Below are 20,437 nucleotides of genomic sequence, written 5' to 3' on the forward strand. Positions count from 1 at the left end.
GCTGCCACGATGCAGCAGCAAGGGTACACCATGAGGGGGAAGGGCATGGGCCATGTGACCCCAATGCCAGTGGTGCAGGCAAAGCCACAGTGCTGCTGGCAGTGGAGCGGTGGCTGGGATGAGGCGGCAGTTGGATCTGCCACCTGAGCATAGCTGTCAACTTTACAGATTTGAAAATAAGGGATCAGCAGCCAAAATAAGGGATTTTAGTCAACCAGCTGAAATATGAAGTTAAAAGGAACCAGATAATTTGGGAGAGCAGCGCCGGTTTTTAGCCCTTCGTTTCCAGAGGTTGTTGCTCAGGACACAAGCTGATGAAACACTGCAATTAAATAGCTACAAGCAGCAGCTACTTTTCGCGCAAAACGAAGTCCAACCTACAAAGATACTGCTGCAGTTCTGTATCTCTTTTCTCATGCTCCATCTGCAGCTCTCAGTTCCATCAAGTGGGGCGGGAGGAAGAGGGGGGGGGGAATAGTGCCCGAAGTAAACCTGCAGATCAGACCATCTATGCTAGTCTATCACTACAAATCTATGGGAGAAGCGTTTGCGGTCCTTCCTCCACTTTCCCCCTCTATGCTTAGCCCTTGGAACACCTGCCCGCGCCTCCGCCTCCTCTCTCTGAACTGCTTTCTCTATGGTTGCCCTCGCTCTCCTCTCAAGGCTCCTTGGCAATTCATAGGCCGCGCCAGGCTGCCCATCTCACCTGGGTCCTTCGGTGGCGCAGCTGCAGTACACGGCCTAGTGGGAGCGGCGGCGGCAGTGACGGGCAGAGGGGAGGCCCCAGGCAGAGACGCTCAGTTCAGTGGCCGCAAGGAGGATGGCGGCGGAAGGGCCAGAGGCTTCCACCAGTCCCGGCATGGAGGAGCTCCCGGGGGCCGAGGCTGGTGAGAGGAGGCCGGAGGGGGGCGGGCCAGGCAGCCAAGCAACACAGTTGGAGCTTCGCTCCTCCCTGGCTGCCAGGGAGGGAGGGAGAGGAGCTGCTTCCTTTGAAACCCAGGAAATTTAAGGGACATCATCACTAAGTGACAGCAGCGGGACACTGCACTCGGATAAGGCAGTTTCCCGCCAAATAAGGGATGGTTGACAGCTATGCCCCTGAGGCAAATTGCTTCACCTCGCCTCATTGAAGACTCCAGAGCTGCTCAGAGGCACAATGTTCTTGGATTCCAACCATATGTCTTTTTGTCATATGTCCCAGTTAGAGATTTTCTTGAAACACAAAGGAGAGCCTGCCAGCCTGTACTCTGCCCTTCCTTGCTTTAAGGTGGCACCATGTTGCTTAGAATGGTCATATTAGGGTGGTTGACATACTTAGGATACCTGACACCAACCTGGAGGTGTGCCGCTGCTGCCAGAGCGGGCTAGTCAGCTATGGGGATGCCAGATCAGCTTCAGCCCTTTTGCCTCTGGTGAAAAGGCTGGGGTTAACCATGTTTCTGGAATTTGTTCAGCGTACGCTTCCTTATATTGCCAAATGCAAGGAGTAAAGCCAACATCGGAGCTGGGAAAAGCGTGACTTTGCCTACTACTGGAGTACACAAATTGGTGGGGCTGGCAGCTTTGCCAAGGCTGTGTTGTGTATCCTCCTGCACCCCGCACCTCCCCCCCCCCCCCGTCCACAGGAGAGAGACTCAAAATCTGCTGTAGATTGGCTGTGTGGCATTTAAATTGCTGAAACTTTGTGGCCAGGGGGGAATTCCATCGGTTACAATATTATGAACTGTAACAAGAAGTAATATTATTAGGGCTGACAGAATGCCAAAGGGGCAGGTTATCTCATTAAATTAGTCTGCACATTTCTCTGCTGTGGCAAATAAGCAAGTAAATTGAGATGGCAAATGACTTGAATTTCAGCTGTGCCTTAAAAAAAAAAAAAAAACAGCAACACACAACCCACTAGTAACAATGTCAAACAAATAAATATTATTTTAAAATATCCAGGAGGGTTTTCTTAAAAGGTGGTTGGGAAAAATTAAATTCTCTTACGGTAACAGAATCCCTGCTTTTGTACAGCTCTCTCCTCCCAGGCAATATAAAAATGCCTTTTTATATTGTTCTGTGATAGCTGAATCACTATTCTAACTTCATTAGAGTTACAGTCAAATCTTGTGCACCTTTTCTTGGAAATATGTCCCATTATGTTCAGTGGAGTTTACTGCTACTAGTAAGTATGTTCTGATATTCCAGGAACTAACATTCAGCTTAAACCCAACTTTGCACAAGGCAGTCTTGCTATGGGTGCAATAGGTCTTTCACAGTCCAAGGCAGCCAGAGATCACCAGACTGGCAAAGGCTAGCATAGAAAGAAGAAAGCCTTGTTTATGGTTGCATCATAGCTCAGATCGTGTTCTCCCTGGGCTGACTGATTGCAGGTATATGTGGGTGTTGTTGGCAGGACATTTTGAGAAGCCTTCAAGTTTCAAAGGTGAGATAAGAACGCTTTTGGAATAGCCCACTCAGCTCCATGAGTTTGGAGGGGTTAAGATTGGAACAGAGGGAGCTTCTGAATAAGTACAGCCTCTTGGGGTGGAAGAGAAAATATATAGCAGTTGGACCTTAGGAATGAGCTGCTTATAAACTCAAAGTTGGAATTTCAAAATGGAACCTGAGAGATTTGGACCAATGTGCCTAGTAATCCCCAGACTAGCGAGTCCTGCTTCAGACGGACTTCCCAGCGGGGACATGCAATTAAGCTTCATTCAGAGGCAGAACCCACAGACACAACAAAGAAGCGACAGCAGAGAGTGAAAATATTTCTCATTGAAACTAAGCTTTTGTCCTGTATGCTGCTATGTACATAGTGGTACGTGATTGGAAAATATTGAATGTAGGACAGCATGTGGCCATGAATCTGTTTCCTTTAAATAAAACCACACAAAGAAGGAAAGAAAGAAAGAAAGCTCTGCTGCATAGCTTTGCATTTCAAAATATTATTCAGTGGAGTAGCCTAGAGGGAAATGAGCAACTGTGTGATGTCGTGATGGGAATGGCACCTGGCTGTTTTTGATGGAATGAATGTGATATTGCACCCTCTGTTAAGGGCAGAATCTCACAGGTCCCATGACACATGCAAGGCTTCCTTAAGGGGTTCCCTATCAGGGTACAGGCTGGCGAGTTTGGGAATTTGGTTTGTGTTAATTGTGTACAGAACTAGGAGGCATTAGATGCTCTGCCTGCACAGTCTCCCCTGGCTGCTTTGCTAGCATTCAATTCAGACATTTTTTAATAGCCAGCTTGGGGAAAGTCATTTACCTGGAGGCAGCTGCTGACAGTTCCAGAAAGGGCATTAATGGTGGCAGGAGCAGCCAATGTAGGAAGCGATCTTTTGCAACCTACTTTTTGCTGAGTGCCAGCCAACACCCTGATGAGCTAAAGCAGGCATGGGAAGCTTTTTTCTCTTTGGAGGGTAACATTTGCTTGGCGGGGGCACTGTAATCTGTCAGAGGGTGCATGCTTAGTGGTGGGGTGTGGCAGGAGCCAGAACAGGGTTAGGCACCCCATTTTCTTCCTTCCTTCCTCTCTTTCTGCCACCTACTTTCCCTCTACAACAGCTGGAGTTTCTGAACCTTTTTCAGAGGCAGCCCCATGTATAACGCATTGCAGCAATGTAACTTGGAGGTTACCAGAGCATAGATGGCAGAGGTTGAGCTATCCCTGTCCAGATAGGGGCACATCAGGTGGGAAGCTGATGGAAGGCACTCCACATCACCAAGGCCACAAGTGCCCCCCAGGCTGTGCAACCGCTCCTTCAGAGGGAGTGTAATGCCATCAAGAGCAGGCAACAAACCACCCTTCCACAACCACTCACAGTGTCTCAGGTCCTTTTTAGATTGAGCTTCAGTTTATTGGCTCTCCTCCAGTTCATTACCGAGGCAAGTATGAGCCAAGAAAGTAACAAATGTCAGAAGTAATGCTCTCTCAGAAAAAAGCAAGGTATAGCCCCCTTGCTTGGGAATGTCCTTAGCAGCAGAATGCTGCAGCAGTAGCCAGAATGCTGTAGCTTCTACAGCAGGAGTCTGCAAACTTTTTCAGCCGTGGGCTGGTCCACCTCAGACCATGTGGTGGGCCGGACTATATTTTGAAAAAACTATATGAACAAATTCCTATGCCCCACAAATAACCCAGAGATGCAATTTAAATAAAAGCACACATTCTACTCACGTAAAAACACCAGGCAGGCCCCACAAATAACCCAGAGATGCATTTTAAATAAAAGGACACTTTCTACTCATGTAAAAACACGCTGATTCCTGGACCGTCCGCAGGCCGGATTGAGAAGGCGATTGGGCCGCATCCGGCCCCTGGGCCGTAGGTTGCCTACCCTTGTTCTACAGGCACCCGGTGTCTTCTTTCTATGTAATGTCTTGTTCAGAGATTTCCTATGTGAATCGGGCTAGATATGCCTCATATAATCATGTATGAATCATGCTGAAGCTTTTTTCATAAGTAGCTACCTAGCAACTCAGATCTTCGCCGACTACCTCTGAGGTTATATACGTAGTCCTCCTTTGATCTTCCAGCTCAGGTTCTGAAAACTATATCTGGGGAGGCCACATCAGGTTCCCCCATCTTTTTCATGTAGTTTGACTGTATGCACGGAGTTCAGAATCTCTTGTCGTTTGCAGACCTCCTCATGCAGAAAACTGTGGTCAGGCTGTTCTTCTGTCATGAGAAGAGCTTTTGTGGAGAAACCCAGGGAAATCCTGTTAATGTGGTTTAGCCACTGTGCCTTGTGATACAGCAACTATGTGTTCCACATGCCTTCCAGCTAACATTTAGGCCTGGGAAGACGTTATCTCAGCTGTTTGAAGGCAGCAGAGGAACAGACACCCTGGTGCCGTATCCCGTTCATTCCCACTCTTGCAAAAACAAACAACAACAAAACCCTTAAAATAGCTTGTTGAGCAGGTTTGGATGATGAGGCTGAATATCAGCTGTGTTTTCCTATCCTGCGTCATCTGTCCAAAACCTTTCTCAGAAAGTGTGATGCTCTGGAGATTATGCTTTTTAACAGGATCTATTAAAAAAAAAGGAAGTTATTTATATAAGAACTTAAGAAGCTGCCTTTATACTGAATCAGGCTATGAGTCCATCTGTATTCCAATATGTCTCCTGCTATTCCAACCTGGAGCAGACCTCCTGGGTTTCAATGAGAGGTCTTCCCCAACCCAACTACCTGAGAACCTTTGAACTGAAGCTGTTGTGGATTGAATCTGCATGTAAAGCGATGGCCCCTCAGACAGCACCATGGTTTTTCATGGTGGTTTGTTTTCAACACTGGCGGTGGAAGAAGAGTGTGGGAGGAGTGCACTGCCCCCGGCAGCGCGGTCCTGGTGGGCTGTCAATCACGGCTGCTCCCCAGGACATGCGCCACGCTCCTGCAGGTAGCGCGCCATGCCAGCCCTGCTCCGCTTTCTCTCTTCCCCACCCGGTGCCGGTGCATGAAGCTCAGCCACTTGTCTTCAGAAGCACTTGTTGCAAATTAGAGATGGGGACAACACTCTTGTGCTCAAGTCCTGCTTATGGGCTTCCAATAGCATCTGACCAGCCACTGTGAGAAAAGTATACAATTTATTTAAATAATGATGACAACAACAAGAACAAGAACAACAATAATTAGTTAGCCTTTGACCTAAACCAGCAGGTCTCTTCTTTTGATAAAACAAAGCTTGCTTAAGAGCAGGGTGGATAAAAAATCAATTTTTTAAAATTTAAATCAGGGTGTTGTTTTTTAATAATTGGATTTTAAAAATAAGATGCTTTAATAATTGGATTTTAAAAATAAGATGCTTTTGGAGGAAAAATATTTCTAAAGATAGTTTTCTATTTAAGTTTCTATTTAAGTTACATTATAGTGAGAGGCAGGACTGAGACCTGGAGTTGCTTTGACGTTCAGACCGTGGGAAGTTGCAAAAATTAGAATTAAATTGGGAAGACAACTGGATTTTTTAATTTATTTATTTTTTATTGGATTATGATTTGATATGCTAATTGGATGTTTTTATTGGAAAATTAATAAAGACTCTAACAAAAAAATAAAGGTACATTATAGTCCAAAGGCGATTCATCAGGAAATAAGGATTTGTTTAAGTTTTTCATGTGTGCTAAAGCTCAGTCTAAGGTGTGGTTTTTTTTTAAAAATTGTTTAACCACATCAGTTAACAAACATGGATACATATGCTATAATGTTATGTTTTAGCTAATAAATTGTTTAAGTTGTTATTAAGGAAATGATTATTTTTCTCCTTCCAATAAACTATAGCAGAAAAGATGTCCAAATATAAACAGTTAACTTATTAAACCTCACAATAATTTCATAATTATCGGTCTATGTATTTCTAATAGTATAACCAAACCAGTAGTTTTTGATATAATTGTAAAAACTACTCTGAAAATTTATTATGCCAAAAATGAAACCTTCATCTGGTTGTAAATATTAAGATTATACCAGCAAGAATGAGTCAGGCTGTAAAAAAGAAAGAAAAAAAGATTTAAATCAAGTCTTACTGACTAGTGATTTAAATCATGATTTAAAATGTGATTTAAATCGATTTGATTTAAATCACATCCACCCTGCTTAAGAGAGAGGAGGAGGGAGTTAAATTGGGTTTGAAAATCATGAATTAGTTCACAGCCCTAGCTTCAACGTTAGGGCAGAATTCATTTTGTTAACTGATAGATTAAAAGTAGTCACTGATACCTAATGCAGAAGGTGTTTTATTGGAACAGCTTATGATAGTAAGTGCATGCAAACTTTCCAGAACCCAGCTTTTCTGAACGGATGATTACAGGTGACCAAGCCCTGGTGTATAATCTGGTATTCACAGCTACATATGAAAAATACTCTGGAAAGGTGCTTTAAAAGCTTGCTCTCCAGATATTGTGGGGCTCCAAGCTTCAGCATAACCAGCTATCAGGGATGATGAGTGTTTTGCCCTCCTCTAGTAGGTAGCTTACCAGCTACCCATGCTATAAGTAATTCTATCGAGGTGTATGAGTGCACATTTTAAATGCATCTTGTTTTCTTCTTCTTTTTTAGTGGGATCTTGTTTGTGATTCTGCCTGGAAAGTCCACATCGCAAAATTCTCCCTGCTTGTAGGATTAATCTTTGGCTACCTAATAACAGGATGTATAGCTGACTGGTAAGTGCAAATTCACACGGAGATTAAAAGCGATAAACATGTCTCTCTAAAGCATTATGAAACTGCTTTTCTCTCCCCCTTGAATGCTATTGCCTCTTCCTTGGCATTCCACTTCAATGCGTGTGTCACAAGCGCAGCACATTTCACAACTGACTTGCCGTTGATTGATATTGTTGTTGTGGAAAATGAAGTCATTTTAAATTTTTAAAGAAGGTGCTTGAGATAACACGGGTGGCTTAACCTGATGTACTTGCACTAAAGCTGGCTGGCAGCCCAATTTTATTAAACTGCGGTAGCCTTGCAGAGATGGCTAGACCAGCTTTCGGTCACTATATAACAACATTTTTTTTAAAAAGGGAAGAAGATGGAGAGAGCAAGGAAAACAAAAGTGCTACTTAATCTGAAATGATACGCAGTATTTCTCCAGTACAAAGATGTAATTCCTCCAGAGACACATAAATTTATTCCTGCCCAATCATGTAAGAAAAGAGAACACTGACATACAAATTATATACAAATCTGAATAGAAAAAAATAGTTGTTTCTAATACTAATAAAAATTGCATTTTTATTTTTTATTTTTGGAAATTCTTGTGTTTTGCAAAAGGAGCTCTTCCTTCTTGCATCCCAATCCAAATTTAATTGTGCTTCAAAACAAAGTATTTTTACATGACCAGTTATGCAAGTATGCAGATGGAGATGTGTGTTCCATATAGAATTCCCACTCTCTGATGAGCATACCGGTGTGCATCAGATATGTGCCTCCAGTACCTGATTCTGCAAGTGATGCACATGGAAACTGATGACCCACATGGACCTACATAGTCAGGCATGTTTCATGATCAGTAAAATGAAACGCTAACAACCTCCGGCACTACTGAATGCCCTGAACTTTATTTAAATAAAAAAGCCTTCCTAAATACATTGCATATTGGAAGTGAGCACATAGTTTTTCTTGCAACTTGTTGATACAGGTGAGAATCTTCCTAGCAGGTCTAGTTCCATGGAGAACAAAAAGAGTGAGGCAGTGGGTGGGAGGAGATGCAAAACACTGAATCTATGCTGCAGTCAGAAAAAATACCTCTCTTGGTCTTCAAACAAACAAATAAAACAAAAAAAGCTATTGTGGAAAATATTTCTCCAAATGGTCTTACATACATGTAAATAGACCAAACTAAGAAATCCCTTGTTAGACCCCTGCTAGACCATCTTCCTGTTGCTTGGCAACCAGCAGAAACCAAGACTATGCTTTATTAAACATGTTCGCTACTTGAGGCTGGATTAGCTGTTAGGACTTTGATCTCATCTGGATAATGGCTGCAATCTATGGCACAGCGATCATAGATAGCATCTCCACCTGCTTCTGCTTTGCTGGTTGGAAATAGTCATCCACACAGCAGGCTCCTTAAGGAATAAGACACGTTATATAGATACTTGGAAGGATTTCTGTGTAGGGTTTTTGATTTCAAGGGGTGTTTCCTTTTAGCTTTGCTTTGTGGACTGAGAACTGGTGCGCAAGACGTGAATGGCACTAGAACAATTGTGTGTGTTGTGAGAGGTCTTTATTCCGAGATGTCTTGAAAAGAACAGCTCCATTGTGTATCTTTGGCCATTTGAAAGGTACCAATGTAAAGCAATAGCGATTTCGAGAAATTCAATTTTAAGTAGGTGCTATCAGTGGCGGAGCTTCACGCTGGCTGGCACGCGTCCTGGGGGCGTGGCGCCTAGCGGAGGCAGGGGGGCAGCTGTGATGGCACCCCACCGGGATCGCGCTGCCGGGGGCAGTGCGCTCCCCCCGAACTCCTCTTCCTCCGCCACTGGGCGCTGTGCATTTTGCTAGATAATAAGGACACCAAAATGTTTGTGAATGAAAAAGGGTTTGCTTTTATTCTAGCCCCCAAACCACCCTTCGAAACCAAATATTGATGAAACTGCTGAGTCTACAGTCAGGATTGGAGTATAAGAAATAAAGAAAGAACTCTAGAGAGCTTTCAGACACACCCAGTGGGTCTTTGTCCCCACCCCCCCACCCCCACTGGAAAGCAGATCCTGATGCCTCATGACAGGAATGGGGGACCTGAGGCTCTCTGTGTTGTTGGACTGCAACTCCCATCAGCGCAGCCAGTACATTGTATAGCCAATGATTATGTTTGGTGGGAATTGTAGTCCAACAACATCTAGATCCGTGTTTGCCAAACTTGGGTCTCAAGCTGTTTTTGGACTACAAATCCCATCATCCCTAGCCACCAAGAGCTGTGGTTGGGGATGATGGGAATTGGAGTCCAAAAAAAACGGCTGGAGACCCAAGTTTGGGAAACACTGATAGATTGTCACAGGCCCCCTGCCCCTGACTTATAAGAAGCTGGCTTACCATTTGTTTATGGAGACAATTCAAGGAGCTGGCAAAGCCGTAATCAGCTTGGCACCAAGGATCAGCTGCTCCCATATGAGCCTTAGCACTCATCAATATTGTTATTGGAGACCCTTCTCTGGGTGCCCATTCTACAATGAACTTCACGTCTCCTTTCTATTCACCCTTTAACCCATGAAGAAACATGAACGGTATTAGGCTATCTAAGAGGAGTAGGTGGCATTTGGAGATGGGCACCCTGGTTGTAGCACCCCCCTCCCTAAGAACACCTGAGTGGAGCCTGCTGTTCTAAAAACATAGGTATATTATTTCAAAATGCAACACACATTGCTTGCAGACCTACTGTGTGATATTTCTCCTTAAGTATCTCCATAGAGAAATTTAAGAATCAAAGTTGTAGGGGGTTGGGGAATGTTGCATCCAGTGCAGAACTCTCATTTGAAAAATGGAGTGTGGAATTTGAAATACATTTGGCCTTGTTCCTCTTTTTATTTCTGTAGGGTTGGTCGTCGGCCAGTGCTGCTCTTCTCTGTTCTATTCATTTTGATATTTGGACTATCTGTGGCCCTCTCTGTGAATGTGACGATGTTCAGCACACTCAGGTTTTTCGAAGGGTTTTGCCTGGCTGGAATAATCCTTTCGTTGTACGCACTGAGTAAGTATTGCTTTTGTAATGCATCCTGCCTACCTTAAGAAACGTATCTTCTTCCGTATGCCAGAATTTGTTGCAGACTGTGTTTCAACGTTATGCAGAAAAAAGAGAGATGAAATGTTAATTCAGCATGTGTTTTCTTGTGTCGTGTTGTTGGGGAAACTAGACAGAATGCCTTGCATCTAGTGCGTAACCACAGTATCAAGGCAGAAGCAGTAGTAATGCAGTGCTTTCTTACTGAAATCTGTACCCCTCTATAAGACCATCAGCAGAACTCTGCTGGATCACTCCAAAGGTCCACCCAGGCCAACAGTGTGTCTCCACTTATGGCCGGTCAGGTGCCTCTGGAAGTTCACAGATAACGGCATAATTATTTGTTTCCAGCATTCAGTCATCTATGGTACCCTGTATCTAATCATGAAGGCTTTCTTTGACTTCTCAGAAACTGATATACATTGAGAGAGACATTTTCCATGAATTTGCTAATGTTGTTTTGTTTTTAAATGGCTGAGATCAGTGAGACCTCAATTAAAGTGAAAGCTGTGTGTTGATGCATTGGTTCATTATAAGGAGTTTCTGGTAATAATTTAGTACTGCTTTTTCATCCGTATCTCCAGGAGGCCCCGAGTTGAAAAAGAAAGCCTCAGTATCAGTAGAGTGCAGGATTCTGCAATTATTAGCATGCAGTTGTTAATATTATTTTACCCTACATGGTAAACCATCATCCTTAATACAGTTTTACATGTTGTTGCAGGAAATGGGTGATTTGCTTCATTTGGATGTAACACTAAACTGTGGTTTAGCATTACCTGAACAAGCCCCAGGCTTGTGAGCTCCCTTACCCCTTCTCTAGTACAGACACATTAAAAAAACAACCAGAATGCAACACTCTTTCGCTTGGTTAGAAATCACTCTTGTAAGTGGAGGAGGCTTTCTGCTAGTGGAAGGGCATCTTTGGAACCAAGCCAATGTCAATAAAGAATGGGATATTTGCTTGTCTGTTTAAATATGCATACACTGCTTTTCCACCATAAAAGCCCTCAAGGCAGCTTGCAGAAACAATATTACACCATGCTCAAAGCATTATAGCATTTATCCAGAGATCTAATGTATTGAGCTTACCAAGTTGAATTGAAAGGGATGGGGGTGGAGAAGAAATATTCCACCAAACAAGAATGCAGTTAATTTACAGTGCTGATACAAAATGCAATTGTGGAATTATATTATCTTTTATATTTAATCACCTGACACTGTAGCATTTCAATTTATATTTTATAAGCTACAATCTCCACTCAACAGAAATTGAAACTGAAATCTCATGGACTAATTGGTAGAATCCATATTTTGAGCCTTGTGTTTCTTCAGTGGCAGTCCCTTAATCACATGGCAAACCCATTCAGAAAATCAGCAGAGAGTTTTTTTGCTTGACAGGTTTTTTTGTTCGCATTTCGATCCTCTCCACTTCCTTTGAACGCTTATGAACATCAAGTCTAAATTTGTATCTCTTAACCTCAACATGCATTGTTGCTGTGAATGCATTTTTGCTCTACCTTCACTTACCTGTCAGTGCCACTGAAGTCAACGTAGCGTTCTTCTGAGTAGACTCTTATAGGCTTTTGCTTACTGTCACTCAAATGGCATGCAGTATACCGTACAAACATTGATGCCCAATAGTCACTTGATTGGAGACAATAACATTTGATGATGGCTAATGCTTTCAGAAAGAAAATCTTAATCTTTACTGCCATCATAAAGAACAGGATTGAGAATCCTTTGTAAAGATACTCCGTTCGAGAAGAGTCAAGGCCAAATTAGTGAGCACCAGGGAGTTAGAACTGTCAAATCAGCCTTAAATCTGACAAGCAAGCATCCTCTGACTATGGGAGCCCTTGAGTCAAAACTCAGCCAATGCAAGAACTAATTGTGAAGAGTGTATCTAAGCATGGGCAGATGCCTTTTTGCTCATTACCTAATGGCTAATGTGTCATATTTTCTTCTTGGAAGACAAGGAAGGTTCTCTCTCCCTTCTTCTTTCTTGTTTTTTAAAACTTCTGACAGGATCACCTAAGGACAGCAATAGTTCTTAGCGAAATGGTGAAGTGTATAAATCTATGCAAGTGGAAATAATTTTCCATTTTTCAGGTAGATGCTCTTGTCATTTTTAACACCTACCTCGTTAAAATGCTGTGGTCCACCTCTATGACGACCTTAACCTTAGAGCACAAAAGCATATACACAGTGGCACAGATCTGCACACAGTTGCGGCATGTTCAGTAATTTCATGGATGGTCGAGCTAAAAATCATCTTGCAAAATTAGGAAGCATAGGTGGCTGGCCTCTGAAAATAATCTTGTTGTAGTAGAGAATTAAGTCGCCGTGTCTATTGAAAATGCTGTCGGGCTGCTTTAAAATGCGGCGAAGGAAAAATACGACGACAAAGTAACCTCTGCTGCAATTGAAACAGAGGTTTTCACATTATGATAAACAGTCTGCTGAGTAGAGCTCTGACTGAGTTCGAAGATGGGGAGGGGGGCTGCCACAGGTCTCCCTGCTACCACCGTGGTCTGTGTGTGCAGGGGGCAGGGGAAGATGCAGGAAGCACCCCCTGAAAAGCAAATAGTTTTAGTAGAGCAACTGTCATGGGCTGGCAGAGTCAGGAGAGGATGAGCCGGGAGGGGGGGAGTGCACAATGGGGAGAGGATGAACCTGGGGGGGACCTAGTGGGTTGTGGGGTCATCCACTGGGGGGTGGGAGAGAATCAGAGACTGTTTTCTTTTTTTTCTTTTTCATTTCATGGGTAGCGTTGGGTAATCGTGTTTAAGTGAATGTGTGCTTTATATAATTGATTTTAAAGGATTGCTCTGTTCCTCCCCTCACCTATGTCTGCTCAGTTGAGTTGGACCTTCACCTTTCCCACTCATAGCAGCTGTGAACATACCAGGGTGGTAGGGGCAACAGAACACAGTATCAATGATGGTGAGGGAAGCATTGGTTTTAATAGTGCTAGTAGGCGTTATCTGTCCAGAAACAGCCTCTCTTTGACGAATGCGTGTGTTAGGTTGGGAAAAGAACTGTACGTTTCTCTCCTCTCCCCCACAGCTGCCGAACCTCACGGACCTTTAGCCAGAATAGAATAAACACAGGGGTTACAGTGCTATCTGGGGCCAAGGTCAAGGTTTTCAGGCTTGTTCAGTTTGTACAATTGATCTCTGCCATCTGCTGAGTCTCTAGAGCTTTGGCATTACTGCTGCAGGAGGAGGAAAACAAAGACACTCTGCTGTGGTTGGAGCAGAGCTCCAGACAGTAACACACACACCCCTGGAAAAAAAGAAAGAAAAGTTAAATTCCCCAGAGTGGGTCCAAAGATACTCTGAGAACTGAAGACGGCAGGCGCAGTTGTTTGGGCCCTGCTTCTAGTAGCCTCCCACTTGATCTATACAGAGTTGAAAAGAGAAGTTGTGATGGTGCTTACCTGGTAAAGGGGGGGGGGAGAGAGGGAGCAGGAAGATAGAGAGAGAAATGGGGATGGAGAAGAGAAGAGAAGAGGCAGGTGGAAGCAGCTGTCTGAGGAGGGAATGGAAGAGGTCGCTTTCCGATCTGAAGTGGTCATGCATGCTGGCTCCAGTGCATCCAACCACCTCTAAAAGAAAAACGGAAAAAGAAAGAGAAAGGGATGTTTCATTCCCGTTTCTGCTGCTTGATAAGAAGGGGATAGGGGAATGGGTCCCTTTTTCTTTCAGTGGTGGGGGGTGGGGAAGAGAAATAAAAAAGGGATCCATTCTTATCAAACAGCCAGTGAGCAAGGAAGGGAACGGATAGGTCCCTTGTCTCTCTCGCCTTCTCTCTCCTCCCCCACTCCTCACACAGGGAAAGAAGGGACCCTTTTATTCCCTTCCTGCCACTAAGATGATAAATGGGAGGATGGAGGAGCAAACAACCAGGCTAGTGTAAAGGGGGAAAGAAAATGGTACAGCGAGTGTCCTGGAGAGCATCTTGCCTGAAGCCCTCCACAAACCCGGCAGCACCATTGGCCTCATGTGCCAACCCTTCTGGTGGATCTCAATGTTGGTCCAGTCTCAGGTCTTGAGAAGGTTTGTGTAGGTATAGGTGGTCCTGAAGGTAACCTGGCCTCAAACTATTTAGAGCAGTTTTCCCAAACCTGGTGCCCTTCAGGATTCCCCCCAGTCCTAGCCAGCAAGGACAAAGAGCATAAGAGTGTGCTGGATCACACCAGTGATCCATCTAATCCATCATTGTGTTCTCATAGTAGCCAACCAGATGCTTGTGGGAAACCTGCAAGCATGACTTAAGTGCAAGAACACCCTCCCCACCTGTGCCTTCCAGCAAACTGGCATTAAGAAGCATCACTGAGAGCCATGAGAGCCAGTATGGTGTAGTGGTTAAGAGCGGTAGACTCATAATCTGGTGAACTGGGTTCGCGTCCCCGCTCCTCCACATGCAGCTGCTGGGTGACCTTGGGCTAGTCACACTTCTCTGAAGTCTCTCAGCCCCACTCACCTCACAGAGTGTTTGTTGTGGGGGAGGAAGGGAAAGGAGAATGTTAGCCGCTTTGAGACTCCTTAGGGTAGTGATAAAGCGGGATATCAAATCCAGACTCTTCTTCTTCTTCTTCTTCTTCTTCTTCTTCTTCTTCTTCTTCTTCTTCTTCACTGCCTCCAACTGTGGAGGCAGAGCATAACTATCATGGCTAGTAGCCTTTGATAGCCCTCCTCCATGAATTGGTCTAATTCTTTTTTCAAGCCATCTAGGTTGGTGGCCATCACTACCTCCTGTGGGAGTGAACTCCATAGTTTAATGAAGCTGCACTTTCTTTGATCTCTCCTGCATCTTCCAACATTCAGCTTCATTGGACACCCATGAGTTCTAGTGTTTTGATGGGAGCTGTAGTCTCAAAATACGCATCGCACCAGTTTGGGGGAGGCTGATTTAAGGACTTTAAAGGTGCTTTACAGAGCCTAGGACTTGCCAATCAGAAGGTCGGCGGTTCAAATCCCCGTGACGGGGTGAGCTCCCGTTGCTCGGTCCCTGCTCCTGCCAACCTAACAGTTCGAAAGAATGTCAAAATGCAAGTAGACAAATAGGTACCGCTCTGGCGGGAAGGTAAACAGCGTTTCCATGCACTGCTCTGGTTCACCAGAAGTGGCTTAGTCATGCTGGCCACATGACCCGGAAGCTGTACGCCGGCTCCCTCGGCCAATAAAGCGAGATGAGCACCGCAACCCCAGAGTCAGCCATGACTGGACCTAATGGTCAGGGGTCCCTTTACCTTTACTTTACCAGAATTGTGATAGTAGCCGTTGCTGCCAGTACAAAATAGTTGTTGTATGTTCTAATCAGTTGCCCTCCATGAGCAACAGGGCTGCCATAACCTGCAGCAGTTGAAGCTTTCAAACCACCTTGAAAAGCAGTCCCATGTAGAACATGTTGCAGTAGTCTAATCTAGATGAAACCAGAACATGAATTATTGTGAGTAGGTCCCAGATAGGGTCACAGCCGATGAATAAGCCATCTCAAGAAGACTATTCTTATTCTCTTACAAAGGCTTAGGCGAAAAAGGAGGAGGAGGAGAAACCCACCAAAGGACAGTTGACAAATGTCTAATTCACTTTGCTTTTTGCCCTAATCTTGCTTGATGAGTTACTTTACCAAACATAATTCCTAGATTTGGCATAGCTGCTAGCAGGCAGACCCTCCTGCCAGGATGTCTGCTCAGCAGATGGTAGCTTGGGTAGCAATGAATTAATCTGTCAGATTTGGTTTCACTCCGTTTTCTAATCTTAATGTTCGATTCAACCCACTAAAAAAATGCCTGCCCAAACATTTGTACACATTTTGATGTGGATTTAATTTTTCTTAATATAATACAGTTTTGTATGCTATTTTCACCAATGTGCACATTTCTGTATGCGTTGCTGTTGAACTGTGTTGCAAAATTCAGAGCAATACAAATTTCAAACCATAGCAGTGTTTGCTTTAGGAAGCATGAGCTAATTTCATCTCTATACCTCATCCTGGTTGCATCTACCTCATCAAGCCAGGCTGTGCTGAGGTAGGGACAGATCCATCACTTTCAGTTCTCTCAGTTTCTCATCTTTCCAACCTTAAATTCAGTTTTCCACATTTCTGCAACAATTTGCAATTTTCTTTAAAAAAAAAAAATCACCAGCAAAATTCATCAACATTTTAGTGTGATTTTCTCCTAATAAACACATTTTTTTGCAAACTGTTTCCCCAAATATAATGCATTTTAATGAATACTCTTCAGCTGGAGAACTGTGTTACAAAATCCAGAGAACTGTGAATTTCAAAAGATGGCTGTGTTTTCAGTTTCTTGCATTGTTTTGAGAAGTGAAAATTAGGTAGGTTTGCTGTTAGATGTGAACTGAATTGATTTCTCTCCCCCCCCCCCCCAATCACCAGGGGAGAGTACAGAAGAGGCAAAGAGGCAGAGTCTGTCCCCATTTAGGAAGTTTGCCTCTTGGTCAGAAATAGCAAAAAGCAGGAAGAACAAGCTCAGCATGCAGCTAGATTGACAGAGATAAATGAACCAATCCTGATCCTCATTATAAATCAGGAGTGGCTAAACTTCAGCCATGGACCATAGCCTCCCACCCAAAGGTTATCTGTGCCCACCACTCCAAAATTTGTTGTTTTATTTATTATTTATTAGTTTTTAATTATTGGCTGCTTCTTTGTGGTGCCAAAAGGTTTTTGGGAAACTCCCTCCCCAGGCCTCCTGTGAAATCATAATGATAGCTATCAGAAAAATATATATCTGAACAAATCTAGAAATCCAATATATGTATTAGTTGTTTTTTTCCATAGCCCCAGCAATATTCTTTACAAGAAACTAGGTGCAGAAGGAGTAACTTTTGAAACCGTGAAGATGACTTTCCCTGTATGTTACAGAATATAAATTAGCAGCCTAGTCATAACTCCTACATATCTGTGGCTACAGCCTCTTTCCAAAGGAAGCAGTGGATTCAAAGGGATGTCTTGTTTCCATCCTGACTATCCTGTCAGTTACCAAGATTAGGAGCTTGGAACTGAGCAAGGTACACAAATTCCTAATGCCACAGGACACACTAGATCATCTCACTTGAATCTTTTGTCAAAGTTTTCCTGTAGCTGTTTTGTAAAGAGGTTTCCTGAAGAGCCATAAAGTCTCTGCAAGCAGCTTTTGTCAGTGTCTAATGCAACACACATATCTGTCCTGTTTGTGATGAAATACATCTGACTGGGTTCCATGGGGCTTATTCCCAAGAAGTGTGTGTGCATAGGCTAGCAGGTATAACACTGTGACTGTTTTCCCCCCTGTTGTCATTTGATGTCTTCTTTAACAGCTGCCATGCTAAACTGCTTTACTGAGATGTTTATATCATTAGCTGCCTATTAATCAGTGTGATTAAGAGGTGGAATATGAATACCTTAAATAAAATTGTCAGCGTTTTGTTTTTCAAATTTGTTTGCTGCTTGTGAGTTCCTGCACAGATCTAGAGTCAAATTGCTGTTACTCAGTTTTGCCTGATCTATGTGAATCTTCCACTCCTGTTTATTTGAATGGCCAGTTACCATATTTTTCGCTCCATAGGACACACTTTTTCCCTCTTAAAAACTAAGGGGGAAAGTCTGTGCGTCCTATAGAGCGAATGCAGGGGGGAGGCAGGCAGGAAAAGCCCCCAAGAGGCGCACACAAGCTTCGCACAGCTCTTGCGGGCTTTTCCCCAGGAGGGAGAAGGGCCTGACGTGGCCAGTCAGTCGCTTCTCCCTCCTCGTAGAAAAGCCCACAGGAGCCGCGCGCTCCTTAAAGGGTGCGTGGCTCGTGTGGGCTTTTGCGGGAGGTGGGGGAATTGCCATAGCCTTGCACAGCCTCTCCAGCCGGGAGAGGCTGCGCAAGGCTAAAGAGGAAGCCAAGGCAGCGAGCGGGATGGATCGCGCTCGCTGCCTTGGCTTCTTTAGCCACGCTTCTTTAGCCGCGCTGGAGAGGTTTAGCTCCCGGCTGGAGAGGTTGCACGGCTATGGCAGAAGCCAAGACAACCAGCGGGATGGATCCCGCTTTGTCTTGGCTTCTTTGCTCTTTGGGGTTGGGGGGAAAACCCGGGCTTCCCCCGCAGCCCCGAGAAGCTCTGGGAGAAGCGGACAGGCTGCGCACAGCCTGTCCGCTGCTCTTTGGGGCTTGGGGGGGGGGAATAATATATTTTTCTTGATTTCCCCCTCTAAAAACTAGGTGCGTCTTGTGGTCCGATGCGTCCTATAGAGCAAAAAATACGGTACTTAACTACTTTAACCCATCACCGAGGCCATTTGGAAATGAACATGCATATGGGCTGTAGACCAGAAGATTATAGATATATAATGCTGCTCAAAATAATCACAGAAAAACTGTAAATCACTTTTTGGAGAGGGGGAGAGTTGCATATGCCACCTTAAGCTCCTTAGAGAAAAGGTGGGAAATAATAATAATAGCACTAGTAATAGGGCTAGTTCACTAGTAAAATGTTCTCCTTATTATCTCATCCATCCTTATTATCTCATCCTGTGCCAGTGCTCCATGGAAACACTCTTACTGTTTGCATAATTCAAAAAACTGTTGGAAGTGCTGTTTTGATAATGGAAATATAAAAATAAAGATAACGGAAATGGTAACACTGGATATTTGTTACATGGGATAGCTGGGAGGTTTCATGTAGTGGCCATTTGTCTCTCTGAACTTGCTGCACTGCAAATTTAAAACATTGCTTCCTTTTTATCATTTCAATTGATCAAATTTTCATTGGATTCTTGTGCACTCGTTGCAATTTTCTACTCTGTAAGCATTATGTTTTTGACAAAGGCATGTCAGATTTTGGCCTGGGAAATTTTCTAACTCAGAGGCTGGGGGTTGTGATATAATACTTAAACTTCAAGTGCTAGCAGTTGGGACTGTGCACAGAGAAGATATTTACCGGTGAATCAGTAGAAGTTTCTGTTTAGAAACACAAAGACAGTTTGGGCTCCGAGGTAGAGGTTCAGCTGCAAGGTGCACCGGCCTCCTGGGTGAACACTGGGCTCAGGAGGAAGCTGAATAGCTAGCTGTGGCTCTGAGATCCCAAGGCTCTTTTTCAAGCAGTTTTCAGATCTAAAATCCTTTTTTTTCTAATGGCAATTGGGGATTTCCCAAATGGAGCATTCAGAGCCCTTCCTTTGTAAACTAAAATATCACTGTGCTATTCCAGTACATTCATAAAAGACTTGTGTTTTTCTCTAGTTGTTTTGATGTTCTCTCTCCTTGTTGCCTTTCCCTTCTTTTTGGACATATCTATGCTACACACACACACACACACACACACACACACACACTACTGGAAATTATAGTTTGGTGAAGTGCTCAGTTTTGTTTGATAACAATTCCTTACATCCGAAAAGTAGCTTCCTATGTTCCTAAGTTACTTACAGCTGTCGCCTTTTTTTGGTTTGCAAGTAATCTATTCTAAAGAGAAATAACCTTGTGTATGTGACACAAGAAATCCTGTTACGGTGTGCCATACAAAAGTTCCAGTTCTCCCTTAGCAGTGTAGGTCATGTCTTCATAGGTCTTCTGGCTGAGGACAGTGAGAGTACCTTGATAATGTTGACCGAAAGTAACAGGACATATTTTCTAAGATATCTGAAATATGAGACTAGTTTGTATATCATACACTGTTGATGATCTCTTATTACCTTGGATGAGCTCACAGCTCCTTTATTCCCAGAAGTGCTGAGCTGATTGATGGCTGAAGAAATTCAAGACGGGTGTGACTAACCTTTCTTAACCCAGGTTTCCCTAGCTGTGAAATGTGATCATGCTGTGAAAAGTTAGGGCAATTGAAGTAGTGGTCCAAGCCTAATGAGAAACGGTTAAGGGAATTGCGTGTGTTTAGCCTGGTAAAGAGGAGACTGAGAAGAGAGCCATCTTCAGATATCCAAAGGGCTGTAACCTGGAGGATGGGGCAAGCTTGTTTTCTCCTGCTCCAGAGGCTAGGACCAGAACCAGTGGATTCAAGTTACAAGAAAAGAGATTCCAATTCAACACCAGAAATAACTTTTTGACAGTAAGAGCTGTTTGACAGCAGAACAGACTCTCATGAGAGGTTATGGACTCTCCTTCCTTGGAGATTTTTAAGCAGATGTTGAATGGCCATCTGTCATGTGTGATCAAGTTGAGATTCCTACATTGCAGGGGATTGGACTAGATGATCCTCAGAGCCTCTTCTAACTCTACAATACTCT

General features: G+C 43.8%; 1 protein-coding gene across 4 annotated transcripts in view; it reads left to right on the forward strand.

Moving 5' to 3' along the window:
- Positions 1-20,437, forward strand: part of SLC22A23 (solute carrier family 22 member 23) — a 107,402-nt gene that overhangs the window by 14,519 nt on the left and 72,446 nt on the right. For 3 of the 4 annotated variants that reach the window (XM_081014800.1, XM_081014798.1, XM_081014799.1), the window contains exons 2-3: positions 7,043-7,146; positions 10,017-10,171. In XM_081014800.1, coding sequence (XP_080870926.1) covers positions 7,043-7,146; positions 10,017-10,171 — 259 coding nt within the window. Of the gene's footprint in view, positions 1-5,113; positions 5,388-7,042; positions 7,147-10,016; positions 10,172-20,437 lie in introns of those variants that run through there. The other variant, XM_081014801.1, reaches the window with a different exon arrangement.

This window comes from Podarcis pityusensis (genome assembly GCF_964106645.2).
Source record: "Podarcis pityusensis genome assembly, chromosome: 7".
Lineage (NCBI taxonomy): Eukaryota > Metazoa > Chordata > Lepidosauria > Squamata > Lacertidae > Podarcis > Podarcis pityusensis.